Below are 16477 nucleotides of genomic sequence, written 5' to 3' on the forward strand. Positions count from 1 at the left end.
CCTATTTCTCAGGCGGCCATTTGCATTATTTCTACGCATAAACGATCAACAAAATGACTTAAATGACTTAGTAGTAAAAAAAATCTGTTGAATAGAAAATCACATATAATTATTTCAATAATATTTATTAAGTATGTACATTGTATGGCAAATATATCTATACAACTTGAAACGATAATAGCATCGACAGCCTAGAAGGTGTCGTTGAGATTATCGTAAAAGTGACGTTTGATTATTTGTGAAATTCGAATATTCGTCTCTGACATTTTCAACTTAGAGTAGGGTTAGGACCGATAATATCGAATAATGTTTCGTTCAATCATCGTTTCGACATTGATTACGATGTAACTAAGACTACGATTCGATACGACTAATACCACGATTTATCGAATATCGATTTTTGGAGTAGGCCCCGAGAATCTTTGGGGTTTTTCAAGAATCCTGAGCGGTAGTTGTAATAGGCAGATCGCATCAATTACCATCAGCTGAACGTCCTACTCGTCTCGTCCCTAATTTTCATAAAAAAAACCTAAACAGTAAAACTGTGGCAGTTTTAAATTAGTACAAAAGAAAATTATCGAAATTTGGGACATGTTGCATAAACATGCTTAAAGTTTTTTATAAATATATATTTTATACTGTGAAAGTTGCTGACTGATATACACTCCTAGAGATTCGTACGAAAATAGTTTGAAATTTATAGCATCCAGCCCATATACGAAATTATTAGTACAATATATTTCTAATGATGTCCATATTTGACAAAATTTCACTCCATAACAGCTTGTAGAAAACATCTGCAAGGAAATTCATTATAAAAACATCTTTTAGAACATAAGAATGTTAAAAACAAAGATACAGTTTGGACTCTGAAAGTTGCAGACTTATAACATAAGATTGTTAAAAATAATTATAATATAATTAATTATATTATATAAGGTATTAATAAGTTGCAGACTATTTAGTCAAACTGCACACCCAGAGATTCTTACTAAAATAGTTCGCTATTAATAGCCTTCAACCCATATGCGCAAAGATAAACAACAGATTTCTAATTATTGTCTTTTGATTTAATATTTCATATATTGAATGCAGCACAAACTAAGATGTTATGTATATTACAGCCATTGTAAAATACTCTATTGTATAGATAAGAGTGGCCGTTGAGTTTCTTGTATGTTCTTCTCACGAGCTCTACTTTTCCGAATATATGGTAGATTTAGTAATTTAAAAGAAATATTTTTAGTAACGATTCATAAGCGCTTAAGATTCATAAGTTTGAGTCTAATTAAATAAAGTTAATTTGACTTTGAAGCAAATATTTGTATTATCTTATACTCTACCAAATTTATCACGAGAGTGTTCCGAATATTAGTTGACTTGATTTTGCTGCCTAATTCTGAAATCACTCTTCACGCAGTAAGCTTCATCCCGAATAAATAGCCTAAATTGATTACGAAACTGAAGTGGTTAGTGGGCAGGGCATATAGTTCGACGGAGAGTTGGGCGTTAGGGTAGTAAAGTCCTCGAATGGCGACCACGTACCGCAGACGCAGTGTTAGTCCCCACAAGATCAAAACCGCCGGAATACGTTGCGCAGGATTGATCATCGTGGAGATCTTTGGGGGAACCCGTTGTCCAGCAATGGACGTCTTGCGACTTAAATGATGATGGTCCTGAATGTGTGGCTGTTCTCCACCGGCTGATTCTCGCTGGCCATTTTCAAGGATCTCTTCTACATGTTCAAAGAATATGTGAAATTTGATTCCTTGTATTGTGTTTTCTCATTCAAGGAAAGCGTACACTCACCTAAACAATCGCCATCTGAACTGTGATTCCTTTTGTGGTACATTATCACCAGTGGGAGGCTCCTTTGCACAGGATGCCGGCTAGATTATGGGTACCACGACGGCGCCTTTTTCTGCCATGAAGCAGTAACGGGTAAGCATTATTGTGTTTCGGTCTGAAGGTGAAAATACTGGGCAAATGAGAGCGCAGTCGTGGTGTCGCTCAGATTTTTAGGGTGTTTCATGAATCATCAGTGGGACTGCATTGCAATAGGCAGGGCGTATCAATTACCATCACCTGAACGCCCTGCTCGTCTCATTCCTTTGACGAAGCATTGACTGCAACCCTCCTCAAGCAACGCAATAATTTTGCTACCTTTATCATTTTGTCCACCATTTTAGTGATCGCTAAATAACGATGCCAGTACTAAAACGCTAAGAAAATATCAATCAATAATCAGACATTATTATCGACTAAGAGTTATTGAGAACCGATAATAAATCTCAGCAATTCGCGCCACAATTGTAGTACAAAATCGGTTTTCCTTAAAAACCAGCCTCAGTCTTCAATTTGAATTTGGAACGAACTTTTATAAGCACCACGGTACTTTTATAACCTGCCAGAAACATTTTAAACCTATATGAACTTTTTCTTGATTGGTAAGTTAGAAAACTTTTAGAAAATACGAATATCCGGCGAAGTTTTAATACCCCTAGAGAATCAGATGGATCAGAGAAAAGGAAATAAAATGTTCTATAAGAAATAATCATATTTGTGTGTTTCAATGTTATTCGAGTATTTTATATCTTATGTATAAAATTCTCGTGTCCCGGTGTTTGTTACCAAAATCCTCCGGAACGGCTAAACCAATTTGTTTGAAAATTTGTGTGAATATCGGGTAGGTCTGAGAATCAGCCAACATCTATTTTTCGTAACCCTAAATGATAAGGGTAAACCCACCCCCAAAAAAAATATTTTTTTATTATAATTCAGCTTTAAAAAATATAAACAACTTCAAATTTTTACCCGTCATACCATCAACATTTTGTATCGCGATTTTTATATTATTCTGTTGCATTCACAAATCCGTGGGTAGTACGATATTATAATATTTGGTAGGTCTGAGAATCAGTCGTCATCTATTTTTTATACCAAAAAATTTTAATGTACATATTTTTTTAATAACTACTAATTAACTAATTAACTATATGGCAACGTTATATATAATTTATGTAACGTTTGCTGGGTCAGCTAGTACAGTATACAATTTAGATAACAGCTCTAAGACTGATTTATGTGTCTATTTGTACAGTTTCTACCATGGCCATAATCCATGTAATTGGATTGTAATATCGACTAGAAGTACAAAAAAGGATTGTGTGGTTTTATGAAACCACGGTAAAAGTGAAACTTTTTTTTCATATTATAGACATTTAACTAAAAAATAACAATATTTACATTAAACACTGACAAACAACATTTATATTTAACACTGATAAAAACAAACAAAATAGCGTGGAGCACTGGCACAAATGAGTAATAGTCTATAGACTACACGGTCAGCTGCTGCGAACTATAGGCGCCCGACCGTCACGCGACATGCAACACACAGAGGAGAAAGTTTGAGACGATGTAATAATAGTTTCACTTTAGTAACAATAAAATATATATTTGTGGGTACCAGATTACACAGGTTAAAAGTGAATTTTCTTTATAACATATAATTTTTCTATTATTTACCTTCACAGAAATTGGGTAGAGAAGGCTTAAGAAATATTAAAATCACGCTCACATGTTGGATTTATCAAACGAATTATTTATCCACTCATACTTTTACTATAAATTCACTGGAATTTGAATAAAGTATTTTTATTTTATCATTTTTAAACTAATATATTATTATTTACGTCAGTATACTGAACTTTGATAAAATAAACAACATGGCGCGTAACCGAAAATCGTGACTAAATTGCTATTGCTTTCTCTCATACGCCGATAAAGAAGTTTCACTCCAAAATATACAAATGATTGTAAATAACCCGTAATGGTCTCAGTATGTGGATCTCAATGGTCGAAGTGAAAATAAAGTTTATTTTAATGTTCATTAATGAGATTTACTATAAGGTGAGCCCCTGAGCCACGTGGCCAGGTATCGGCAACTGGAGAAGCTATTTTGGTCAGCAGTGGCAGGCGGTAAGGGGCAGGCCAAGCAGACCGACACCAGACGTGGCCGAAGTCCCCGCGCACCTCTCGCAGCTAAATATAGCCACGCCGTGCATTCTTGAGCGAACGATGTCGAATTTTTGTCGAGTACATGCGGCCGTTTTATATAGTTTGTTTTGGCCCTTTAGTTCGACCGCAACCTTCGATTTCTTTGTAAACACTTCCTGACTATGTGCGCCTGGTAAATGTGTTTTGTTTTTTTTTTTTACGAGAACAAAATATGATGAAACTGAGGCCCTGGTAAGCGGCATCTGTCCATAACAATGATATTTTTTTATGAAAATAAGGGAAAAGACGAGAGAAGTAGTACTGCTCAGGATTCTTGATAAACCCAAAAATTCTATGCAGAACTACAATTGCGCTCGTCACGGTTTTAATACTTGATTGTTTGACAAGGTACGTCTCCAAAAAATAATTGCTCCGTCGGAGAGATGGCGTCTCGATAATGCGTATTCTGTTTAGAAATGTTTGGTGCAACTTTTTTAATTTACTGGTGTCATCCTAACAAAATTTCTGAATCCACTTCTGCCTTCTATTCTGAAATCATTCAATATGGAACGATAGATCTCTTCTTGGTGTCATGTTCTCAAAAATGATCGCGACTAGTACTTGCATGTTTTTCTTGAAGTTGCTTCATTATGTATGATGTACAAGTATACTGCACTCATTAAGCAAAGTTCCTCAGCACCTTCACTTCACTTCCCACTACCTAGCAGAAGTCAATTGAGCTATATTCATTCTACGTCAGGACTGGCGTATCTTACTTCAGGACTGACGTGTCTTATATTCTACCAGTTTAGCTACAAGTCTACAACAAGTATAAAACATGTATACAACTAATAGTTCACATACAATTTCATCCAACTATTTTCATACAAATTTCGCCCCTTTTTTTAGATTTGCATGAAACTTGTAATTAAAAAAAATGTGTAACACTCGAGTCGATCAAATTCAAGATCAAAGTCAAAGTTAGTATTTAGACCTAGCTGAGGAAGTCACATATTGTGGGATGTGGAATAAACTATATTATTATGCGAATAATCGTTTCCCTAAGCATTCCAATAGCAAAGAGACTCGTCTCGAAGGTTCAAAATATGTTTTCGTTGTGCGGAAAATCCTCAACCTCTCACTCTAAACTGTATCTGATTAAGTCGGCATCTATGTGACGACTAAAAGACTAACCCCCTTATTCATAATGGTCCGCTAACTTTAAACAGCCGCTTAGGAGTGTTTTTTCTCATTCTGACTTAGGTCAATAGAAGAAGACAGAGTGAGAATTAGCAATGCTTTAAGTTAGCAGACTATTATGAATAAGGGGGTTAATGTATATGTGGTGTCAGTCATATACAACGAGATAGCGTGGCTGAGGAGTTTTCCCAAACTAAATAAAAATGCAGTTAAATTTAAAATTAAAAATGCGCTGTTGAATAGCATCGAATAACTCTCACTAACTGTTGTTCAATGATACTCAACAACGCTATACGCTTATTTAGGATAGCTAAGGTAAATCTTTTTTTTTGTCTATTAGTAATAATTCTAATAATGTTTAGTTTTAAGTCCTAATAGTTTAGTTTAAAGTAAGTAGTAGTTAAGTACACATAATTAAATGTATTTTCAGCGCATTAACTTTCCAACAAACAGTTAAAGTTTGGCAAGATATATCAATAAGTTTAAAGTGTACTTATTAAATTTAAAAAAAATGTGTATAGATAAAAATGATAAATAAATAATTAATATTAAAATATGGGACGTTGTTGTCCAAATTACGTTGCACAAATCATCCAGAACGAAAATATAATACACGTCACAGACTATTGCTATCTCATTTACAAACGCTAATAGCGAATCTGGTGTCAATCTTCTATCTACGGATGATAGTAATGTACGTAAGTATCCATCCCTAATCCGTGGTAATGTCTTTCATAGCTGTTGAAATCATGTGTCATCCTAGCAACATGTACCAGGACTTCATATTATGCAGTTTAGAGGTTCACGCACAATGCAAATTCAAACTAAAATTCAAATATTTCTATTCAAAATAGGATATGACATCACTTATTGAAAGTCAAAAAACTACCACCCATTTCATCAAAAAATATTTTTACAAAGTACCATTGTACAATTAAACTTATTTTTTAATAACCTGAGGGCGGTCGCTCCATTCCCTATTTGTGGTATCATAAAGAAAGTCATTTATGTTATAGTAACCTTTACCACACAAACGTTTTTTAACAATTCTTTTGAATAACGTAATACTTTTTTTTTGAACATTTTCTGGGATCCTGTTGTAAAAGCATATACATCGCCCCACAAAAGACTTGCTAACTCGACTTAGCCGAGAAGTAGGCATTATTAGCTTATGCACATCTTAAAATTAGTTGTTGCAGCTCGTTGATGTTCTGAAATTATGGATGAAAGTGGATTTTTCTGAGAGATAAACTTTTTAATGTAATATAAATTATCATTTGTGTATGATAGTGCAATAAATGAATATTATATTTGACCACATAAATGCTTAGTACTTTTATTGTGTAAAATAAAGCAATTCGTGCGAAATTATTCCCTAACCATTCCAAAATATTCAAAAATGCGCAACGTATTTTTTTACAAGTTATGTTTTTGTTGGCTTTACACTTTTTATCAACTCCTATCTAAGCGTGTTTTTGTTTATACGTAGGTATTTTAATAAAAAAAGATATTCACAATCAAAAGTTGTAAATATGCCTTGACGGTTAGAAGGCAATCCGGTCGTAATCGCGAGTCTGATTTTATCCGAACCGGTTCATGCGTTGCTGATAATTTCGCGTAAAACACTTCTGTTACATGTGAGCTACTTGTGTTTTCTTGCGAATCACAGTAGCACTTATTCAAACTCGTATTCTTCGCGGCAATATCAGTATGCATGTCTCATAGACAACAATTTCTCAGTTCTGTTGATTCGGTACAAGGTTAAGTCTCGACGCAAATGTGAAATAGTAATGCCAGCGTCTAGAACTCTAGTGATTACTTTATGTGAGTTTAAAAAATATCAAAATGTACTAATACACATCCTCGGTATATGTCATTCACGTACTATGACCAACTAGAATCCCAATCACCTTTCTTTATGACAATAAGGGATTAGACGAGCAGGACGTTCAGTTGTAGTTATTGATACGCTCTGCCTATCACAATGCAGCGCCGCTAAGGATTCTTGAAAAACCTATAAAGTCTGAGTGGCACTGCAACTGCGCTCGTCACCTTGAGACATAAGATGTTAGGTCTCATTTGTCCAGTAATTTCACTAGCTACCGAGTCCTTCAGACTAAAACACAGTAATGCTCACACATTACTGCTTCACGGCAGAAATACGCCCCGTTGTGGTACCCCATAATCTAGCCGGCATCCCGTGCAAAGGAATCTCCCATTGGTAAAAAAGTTCCGAAGAGATGTTTCACCGAAGAATTCTACCTTCGCACCCCCCATCTGGATGTGTGGCGGTTCTACACAGTACGGTTTTCAAGGAGGTTTCTTCCACGCACAACCAAGCTGTGGAATGAGCTTCTTTGATGGTTTTCCGGGAGGATGCGACATGGGTACCCTCAAAAAAAGCGCTTTCATCTTCCTTAAAGGCCCGCAACGCTCCTGTGATTCCTCGTTTGTCCTCCTCTTCCTTAAAGAGGTCTCCAGGTTACTTCTCAGCAGCTCAATTTATTAATTTGACACGTTTACGATAAATGACAATAAAGATTTTATTTTCTTCGTGAAACGGGTTTTTATTATCGTAACGCCATCTGTACATTCTAAAACAGGTCTTGTGTCTCGTATGCAAAGGAATTAAATTGCGTTGTTTTAATAGTGACCTCTATTGCGCCATGACAAGGCCGTAAGAAATAAAAAGAGTTTAAGATCATAAGCATTATTTAAGTACAGTTATAAGCATCTTTGCACAGGGTGGGGACCTGGGTAGGGTTTTTCCGTGAATACTAATGATAAGTCATTTATTCCACGCATTTACTATAAATATATAGTACGTAAGACTTAAATAATGTAAAATTTTTAAATGTGTAATTCAGTTGGGGGTTCATAATAACAAAAAAAAATATAAGATAGAAAAAGAATTGTGTGAATGAAACCACGGTAAAAGTGAAACTAACAAATTGAACTCTATTATTTGCTTTTTCCTCGTTGATCAGTTTTTTGGACTCACTAGCTGTGTCGTTGTTTACCAAAAGCAAATTAAAGTTTCACTTTAATAAATAACAACATTAACATTAAACACTGACAAAAACAAACAAAATAGCGTTTATGTCTCAGGGTGACGAGCGCAACTGTAGTGCCGTGTTCAGAATTTTTAAGTTTTTCAAAAATCCGAAGCGGTACTGCATTGTAATGGGCATGGCGTATCAATTACCATCAGCTAAACGTCCTGCTCGTCTCGTCCCTTATTTTCATAAAAAAAAGAGTTATGTGAAGCAGTAACGAGCAAGTTTTATTGTGTTTTACTCAACATAAGGTCATTTTACATTGCACTCCTTTGTCATTCTCTTCCAAAAAAACATGTGTAATCTGATGCCATATTAACAAACATTGGTAAAAATTGCAACAATCTGGGAATGTAGCGGCCGCCCCCAGGTTGTTTTAATGAAATATTTTTTAATTTTATTACACATATAGTATAAACACACTTATTTTTCGGAACCTTTCTTCTCAGATCTGAGGCGTTGGAAAATTTATTGAAGTAGGCGTTACTTTGCGGAAACCCATAATTATAACAAATGATTTGAGTTTTCTTTAGTGTTAATTCCGCCAATATTTGTCTTTAAACAATTCGACACGTGTTTCGCCTCTACACGAGGCATCCTCAGGACGTGTTATCTCGCCAAAATCTGGCACGAGACTCCAGTATAGGTACATTTTGACAGTCATAAGTAAAATAATTATCTCTGGCTCCTTCTCATGTCCAAGTAACGTCAGTTCGTGCTTGAGTCTTGCTGGATCACTACCTTCTCAAGAATGGTATCTTGATACACTTGTTGTTTCGATTTTACCACGAAAAGACTATTACCACTTAAGAAATGACCAGTACGTCTCTTATAGGCTGCCAGTCCTAAGTCATCTTTTAAGATACGCGAAATTGTTCTAGGTGCTATCTTCATCTCCCGATATCAAAATCTTTTGCTAACGGACGGGATTTTTTCCTTTCTTTACCTTACTGCTTTGACCACCTTTTTCGTACGAACTCTACGTGGACGGCCAGATCTTTTTCTGTCACAAACAGAGGAGGACTCATTGTACCTATTAATAGCTCGGTACACAAACATTTTACTAATACCAAGCGTTTGGAGAGTTTTAAAAATTATATTTAGCTCCATACCTACTTTGTGCAATCACAGCGATTCGGTTGTCTTTATCACCCCACTCTATTTTAATTTTTAATATCGCAAAATGATGTGAATGTTTTGGTGCCAAAATGAAAAAACTCAATGAACAATCATATAAAAATGACAGATTCCAAATTCAAATGTAATATTTTGTTTATTTTTAATTGCAACAGTATTTATGGCCAGACTAAGTATTTATAAAGTTTGTTTTGTTCAATATTCAATGAACGAATTCATAAATATATAATTATCAAACACTGAACATTTACGGCCATTCCCAATATTCAGTCTATCTCTTACTTGAGATAAAAATCGTTACTATCGTTGACATTTCTGTCCCAATAAACTTATCGACGGTAACTTACCCTATCCGTACACGCTGTCTGTCAATGGGACGACGTATAGCTTACTAGCGATAGAAGTTTGGATATTGCAATTTACGAGTCCCAATATAAGGCGATTAGAATGACTTATCGGGTATATTGGGGCAGCTTCAGATTATTGACAGCTAATTACAGTCAGTAGAAGGTAGTAATTTATCTCTATCTGCAGATAGTATATTGGGAATGGCCCTTAAAATATATTTAACTTTGATTCTCATAAAAAAATCGCACCTAAAGCGGTTTTCATACCAAGAATCAATCGTTCAGAGCGACACATGCATTTCATTGTAACACAAGCTAGTCTGTAGCTCCGAACAGGACACGTGGCATCCGATAGCCCTCACCTCTCGCTCAGGTCGTCTATGTCGTTATAGCATCGACACGTGTAATATTTATTTGCCTTGTTTCCCGTTCAAAATGAAGTATGCGTGCTACGAGAATTTGAATAAAAATACAATTGAAGGTGAATACACTTGGCAAATTACACCGATCATATGCTGACTGTTGAATAAATCATCGATTCATTGCTGAATTTGGATAAGCGTGTATATTTACATTTATTCGACTGGCTCCTGGAGTATTTCGTAAACAAATGAGGCGCTATTATTATTGAGGCTTGGTGGAAAAAAATGCTTCTGGTATTTGGGCTTGATACATACAAGTATTATCTTTCTCTGTTATGTGTACGTATAGTATGTATTCGAATTCTGCTAATTTACTTGGCGTTGGGTGTTCTAGTATTATTTTCATTATTTAAGGGCTTATATACAAAAAATCATTATCATCATCAGCCGTAAGACGTTCACTGCTGGACAAAGGCCTTCCTCATAGATCTCCACGAGTAGGATGTCTAACAATACTGCGTCTTCCGGTACATGGTTTCCATTCGATTTACTGCCCCAACGGCCATCTGTCCATCGAATTATGTGCCCACTGCCATTTTAGTTTCGCAATCAATTGGGATTTGTCAGCGACTTTGGTTCTCCTACGGATCTCCTCAATTCTGATCTGATCTCGCAGGGAAAACCAAGCATAGCCCTCTCCATTGACATCTGATATATTTGACTATATTAAATTAATAATAAATTCCACATATTTGTTCTCTATTTAATTTCAAATTTATCATTTTGTTCTTTCAACAATTCGTATTCGTATTACCGTAGGCCATTTTGAAGATTACAATTCTACAATGACGGTCGAAAACCAGCCGGTTGACCTGATGGTTCCCGTGATGGCTTTGGTTCTCGTGATAAAGGTGGCGAAGGCAAGCGCGGCAAGTTATGGACGTGGAGGAGGACCAGACTAGAGAAAAAAGCATCTATCTGTTCTCTTTGCCCATAAAGGAATTTGAAAACATTGACTGTTTTCTCGGCTCTGCGATGAACCATGATGTGTTAAAGAAACAAACAGCATGCCGGACAGCGGAGTCGTTTCAATGTCTTCGCAGCTATTGGCGACAGGAATGGACATATTGGTCTTGGAGTCAAATGCAGTAACGAAGGTGCAACAACTATTCGTTGCGCTGTTATTCTGGCTAAGGTCACAGTACTGCCTGTGAGACGATGTTACTGGGGAAACAACATCGGAAACCCTTACACTATGCCGTGGAAAGTAACTGGCAAATATGGTTCTGCTGACACTGTGCTTTACAAAGTAACTGGCATATATGGTTCTGCTCACACTGTGCCTTGCAAAGTAACTGGCAAATTTGGTCCTGCTCATACTGTGCCTTGCAAAGTAACTGGCAAATGTCTTTCTGCTCACACTATGCCTTGCAAAGTAATTGGCAGTTGTGGAACTGTGAGGCAATGAACCACGACGGGCATGGTTTGATAACATGTCTGCCCCAAAGAAGCTTGTAATGGCACGTGTTGGACTGCTACTCATCAGTGGTTCTACTGGCACATTAGGGAGGTCAAAATAAGTCGCAGTAGCAAAGACCTATGCCTACCTTACATGTGACAGGATATACCACTCAATAAAGTCACCATACTATTAATACAAAGTTAAAATTTTCTTAACGTGTAAATAAACTCATATCTTTTTAACGGCTAAAACTAACACCCATTCGAAAATTAATGCCACAAACGTGAGAAGAACGGGCACAAGAAACTCAGAGGGCTTTTTTATAGAATTTCGTCACAATAACATTTATAATTTAAATAGCCTGAGGGCAGTCGCTCCATTCCCCTTGTGTGGTATCATATATTCAATATCCTATCTATCCTTAGTTTAACTTACTAGACGTACAGAAATCTATCCTATTACGCTTACTTACATTCAATAACCTATTGACAGATAGCATTGGACTATAACTATGGATAGATAATATCTTGTCATTAAACGGTGACAGCTATGTATCCGTAAGGTAAAGTAAGGGTAGATAGGTTATTGAAAACGGCCGTAAGAAAGTCATATTTTATGTAAAAGTAAACTTTACTACATAACCGTTTTTAACAATCGTTTTGAAATTCGTAAAACTGTTTCTTTTGAATCTTTTTCATTCTTGGATCTTGTTGTAAAAGCATACACATAACACAACAAAAGACTTAAGAAATCGACTAACGGCCGTTTTCAATAACGTATCTCTAGTTACGGTTACATTGCACCGTGTAATGACAAGATATTATCTTCCATAGTTATATCCAATATAGTTGAGATACGATACTGCATCCTTCTTAAATTTGGATATGCTGTTATTTGCGTGGCGTTGTATTCAAAGCGCGATCGACACACAACTGGACGAAACCCCTGACTAAGACGCGTAGGCAGAGTTTTGCTTAAGACAATTTTTGAGCGTAAGTGTGACTCTATGTATGGGATAAATACTCATTCGGTTAAGCCGCGCCTACACTGCTAAGTTTGTTTTGAATGTTTGCCGTCAGCTACGATCAAGTGTATGACCTCTGATGAATGGGTTAACGAATTATGGTTGTATGTTGCAGGTTGGTGGTGGGCGGGCGCATTTGTTGGCGGGGCAGCATTGCTATGTACCGCGGGTGTGCTCGCTCGCTCGCATCTCCGACGTCGTCACGCTACCGTCGCAGCTACACCAAGCCTCGTAAGTCCTCATGAAATACTCCCTAAAGCCTACTGGAAATTGATAATTCGCCAGTTACCCTTTTTTATACTTTTTTTATGGAATAGGAGGACAAACGAGCGTACACCTAGTGTGAAGTAATCACCGCGGACCACATTCTCTTGCAACACCAGAAGAATCACAGGAGCGCTGCCGGCCTTTAAAGTACGCGCTTTTTTTGAAGGTACCCATGTCGACCCGGAAACACCGCACAAGGAAACTCATTCCACAACATTGTAGTTTGTGGAAGAAAGCAAAACTGCATTGTGGAGGACCGCCACACATCCAGATGATGGGGATGACATTCTAACTTGCGGCGTGTCGTGCGAAGGTGGAATTCGCGGCAGGAATCATGTTAAACAACTCTTCGGAACACTCCCCGTGATAAATACGGTAGAAGACACACAATGAACGACGTCCCTACGCAACGCCAAGTGATTCAGCCATTCACAAAGCAAAGTCCCCGATAATTCGCGCTGCTCTGCGTTGCACGCGGTCAAATGCATCGAGCTGATAGGGTGCGCCAGACCAGAGATGACAGCAATACTTAATGTGTGGCTGGACCTGTGCTTTGCAGAGCGCTAGAATGTGGGCCGGCTTGAAGTATTGCCGTGGTCTATTAATGACGCCCAGCTTCTCCGAAGCCAATTTGGCTTTGCCACGGAATTGGCAATCACTGGAGATTTCGAGACCCAGTATTCCGATACTAGACGAGTTTTTAAGGGAAGTATTGTCGAAGAGCGGTGATACGACAAATTGGACAAGGTTCAATTTACCCCATTTCGTGATCTTCTCAAGGAAGACTCGATAGAAGACACAAATTTCTCCCGGCACTGGTCGACGATTTCCCGAGAGAGACCGACATGGCCCATTTATACGGCAACAGCAATGCTGTCGTCTGCATAGCAATGTATGTTGGAGGTGACCTTCTAGGTATACCAAGAGCTGGCGGTTAATTATGCTCTCCATGATTTTGGAGAGCAGGGAGGTAATAGCAATAGGCATGTAGTTTGCCGGATCCGAACTGTCTCCTTTTTTTGGATCGGACGGACAATGGCTGACTTCCATAAGTCAGATACTACGCCTTTTGAATAAAAGTGCCGGTATAAACGCGTTAGCACCGGTGTCGACTCAGGCGCACACGTTCTAAGCACGATTGGAGAAATGGCATCCACTCGACCTCCTGACGTCCAACGAAAAGATAGCTCGCTGAACAGTTTTCTGTCTGAACTATACTTCAGGCATAGAGCTCTGACACCGCGGGATGGTCGGCGGTGTTTTTCCGTTGTCGTCAAGATTCGAGTTGGAGGCAAAAAGAGTGCATAGGAGATCGGCTTTCTCTTTTGCCGTATGGGCCAGGGTGTCATTCCTCATGTGCAACGGCGGCAGGGACGGCTGGTTGAAGTTACCAAGAGCAGCTTTCGAGAACGACCAGAACTTGGGTGCTCTAGTCAGGTAACTGGATAGCTGCTCGCCGACTTTGACAACGTGCTTCAATTTCGCACGGGCGATTTGCCGCTTAAAGAATCTGGAGGAACAGTCATATTTCCTCTTTAGAACTTTGCAGTTCGGATCTTTTGAGCCCAGCGCCGCAACCTTTTTGATACGCATGTTTTTTGCAGTCAGATGCTACTTTGACAGACGCATCGAACCAGTCTGTGATCAGCCACCGATCGGTACTACAGAGCTTGGTATAAAAAAATCCTTGACCTGCAGTATCACATCGGCTACAGCAACGGCGCAGGTACTGGGATCATCCGAAGGGAAACAAACCTTGTCCCAAGGATGCAAAAGGAACGCATCCAATCCCAGTCTGCTGACTTGTAGTGCCAATCGCGGCGGGTCGCTGGTGGTCTGCGACGTGGGCGTTAGATAGGCACTACACTCCTGACCACGCAATGGTCGTACGTTCCGAGCGGGGCGTAAACAGAGATTTGGTAACTATCAGGATGTGTAGTCAGCAAAAGATCCAATGAGGATGGCGTGTGGCTGTGCACATCCGGGAGAATCGTTGTAGCGCGACTCAACCATACGCCAGTGCAAGCACGTCGTCAATCGCCGCTTGAACGCAGCCCATGAGATTATCCGTGTCTGCGTTACCACTATGGGACCTTTAGACACACGCATAGATGCGGACGCGGTCCTCTAAATCTAAGTGGATCCAGAGAGTAGACAGGTCCCTACCCTAAAAATTGCCGAGACGGCGACAACAGATATCCTCCCTAACGCATACACATACCCCGGCATGAGGCAAACAAAAATATGCACAATTTCGTACCCGGGGTACGTTAAATATGACGTATCGCTAGGTATAGAGATATCTGCGTCTCCGTAAGGAACAACAAGGCTGGCTGCGCCGTCTCAAGGAGGTGGGGCACAGTGTTTAAATTGGAGTGATTTCCCCTGATGTTACAAAAGTCCATATTAACCGTGGCGCGGGGTGCCGCGGTGTTACTGCCCTGTTTGTCCTTTGACATGCGCGGTTCTGTGCCTTCCCCAAAATGCGATGGGCAACTCTTTAAGTACCGCTGTCATAGTTTGGTTGGTTTTGGAAATAGCGGCCCTAGGCCGCTATTTCACGCCGGTATTCTGGCGAGTGTGGTAAGTAACCCGGACGAGTCTGGCCCGATTGTGCTGATGTCATAAGACGGCAGCGTGACTCTCCTTGTTTTAAAAAGCCCTTACTCGCCTCTTACGGCACAATGTAGTAATAGAAGAATACTTTAACTTCATACTAGAGCGCCCGAATCGACACACGCACACATACAAATGATTTACACAGCCGCCAAGCAATCTAGGGAACACAAAACTATTGAGTGAGGTGACGCAATAGTTGAGTCGCCGAGTCTCGAGTATTAGGATAACACACTATGTCCATTTTAATATTTAAAATAAATGGCATTTATAAAGCGGTAATTTAAAAGCTGTTTACACAAAAACGATATTTATCCATATCATTTTAATGCTACATAATTTAAAAAAACATAAAATAAATTCGCGGGCAACAGCTAGTTAAAAATAAAACTAAATCTGGTCCCATCACTTTCAATAATCTAGGATTAAAATTACTTAGCACTTTAGCATCACGCTGTCAGTTTTGACAGGTGAAATGTAAACAAACTAGAACACTCTGCTGTGACGAGGCCTTGTTTGTTCAAAAATAAAATGTATTTTCCAGAGATTGTTCATGTACTTAATAGTTTGAAATATAATCTTAATATATATAAATCCAGTGTCCTGATGTTTATTTCCATTGAACTCTTAAACTAATGAACGGATTTTAATGGGGATTACTTCATGGAGTGCAGTTTAGTCCAACTTGAGTAATAGGATAGTTTTTATTTCTATTTGGGACCCATAATCATTTTTATTTCCAATATTTGTTTTGTGGAGTATTTTCTATGAGAGAATTTATTGACGCACGGTTTGACAGTTCTGCTATGAAACCATTTCATTATAACAAAAGGGAGTATAATATTTTACGAAAGTATTCTTGATGTTATGAAACATTATTAACAAATTCATAAGAAACAGTATTTTTGTTATTATTTACAGCACTACGTCTGTCGGATCAACTATTAATTTATATAATTTAAATACGATTCGTATATTGGATGCAGCACCATACAAACTAATTTATT

The 16477-nt window shown here is 38.2% G+C and overlaps 1 protein-coding gene across 1 annotated transcript in view; it reads left to right on the top strand.

Moving 5' to 3' along the window:
- Positions 1-16477, top strand: part of LOC126965095 (uncharacterized) — a 128642-nt gene that overhangs the window by 68149 nt on the left and 44016 nt on the right. Inside the window, exon 2 of the mRNA XM_050808558.1 lies at positions 12703-12818. Within this exon, the coding sequence (XP_050664515.1) occupies positions 12746-12818 (73 nt within the window). The 5' untranslated portion in view covers positions 12703-12745. The remainder of the gene's footprint in view (positions 1-12702; positions 12819-16477) is intronic.

Source organism: Leptidea sinapis, chromosome 6 (assembly GCF_905404315.1).
Source record: "Leptidea sinapis chromosome 6, ilLepSina1.1, whole genome shotgun sequence".
Taxonomy (NCBI): domain Eukaryota; kingdom Metazoa; phylum Arthropoda; class Insecta; order Lepidoptera; family Pieridae; genus Leptidea; species Leptidea sinapis.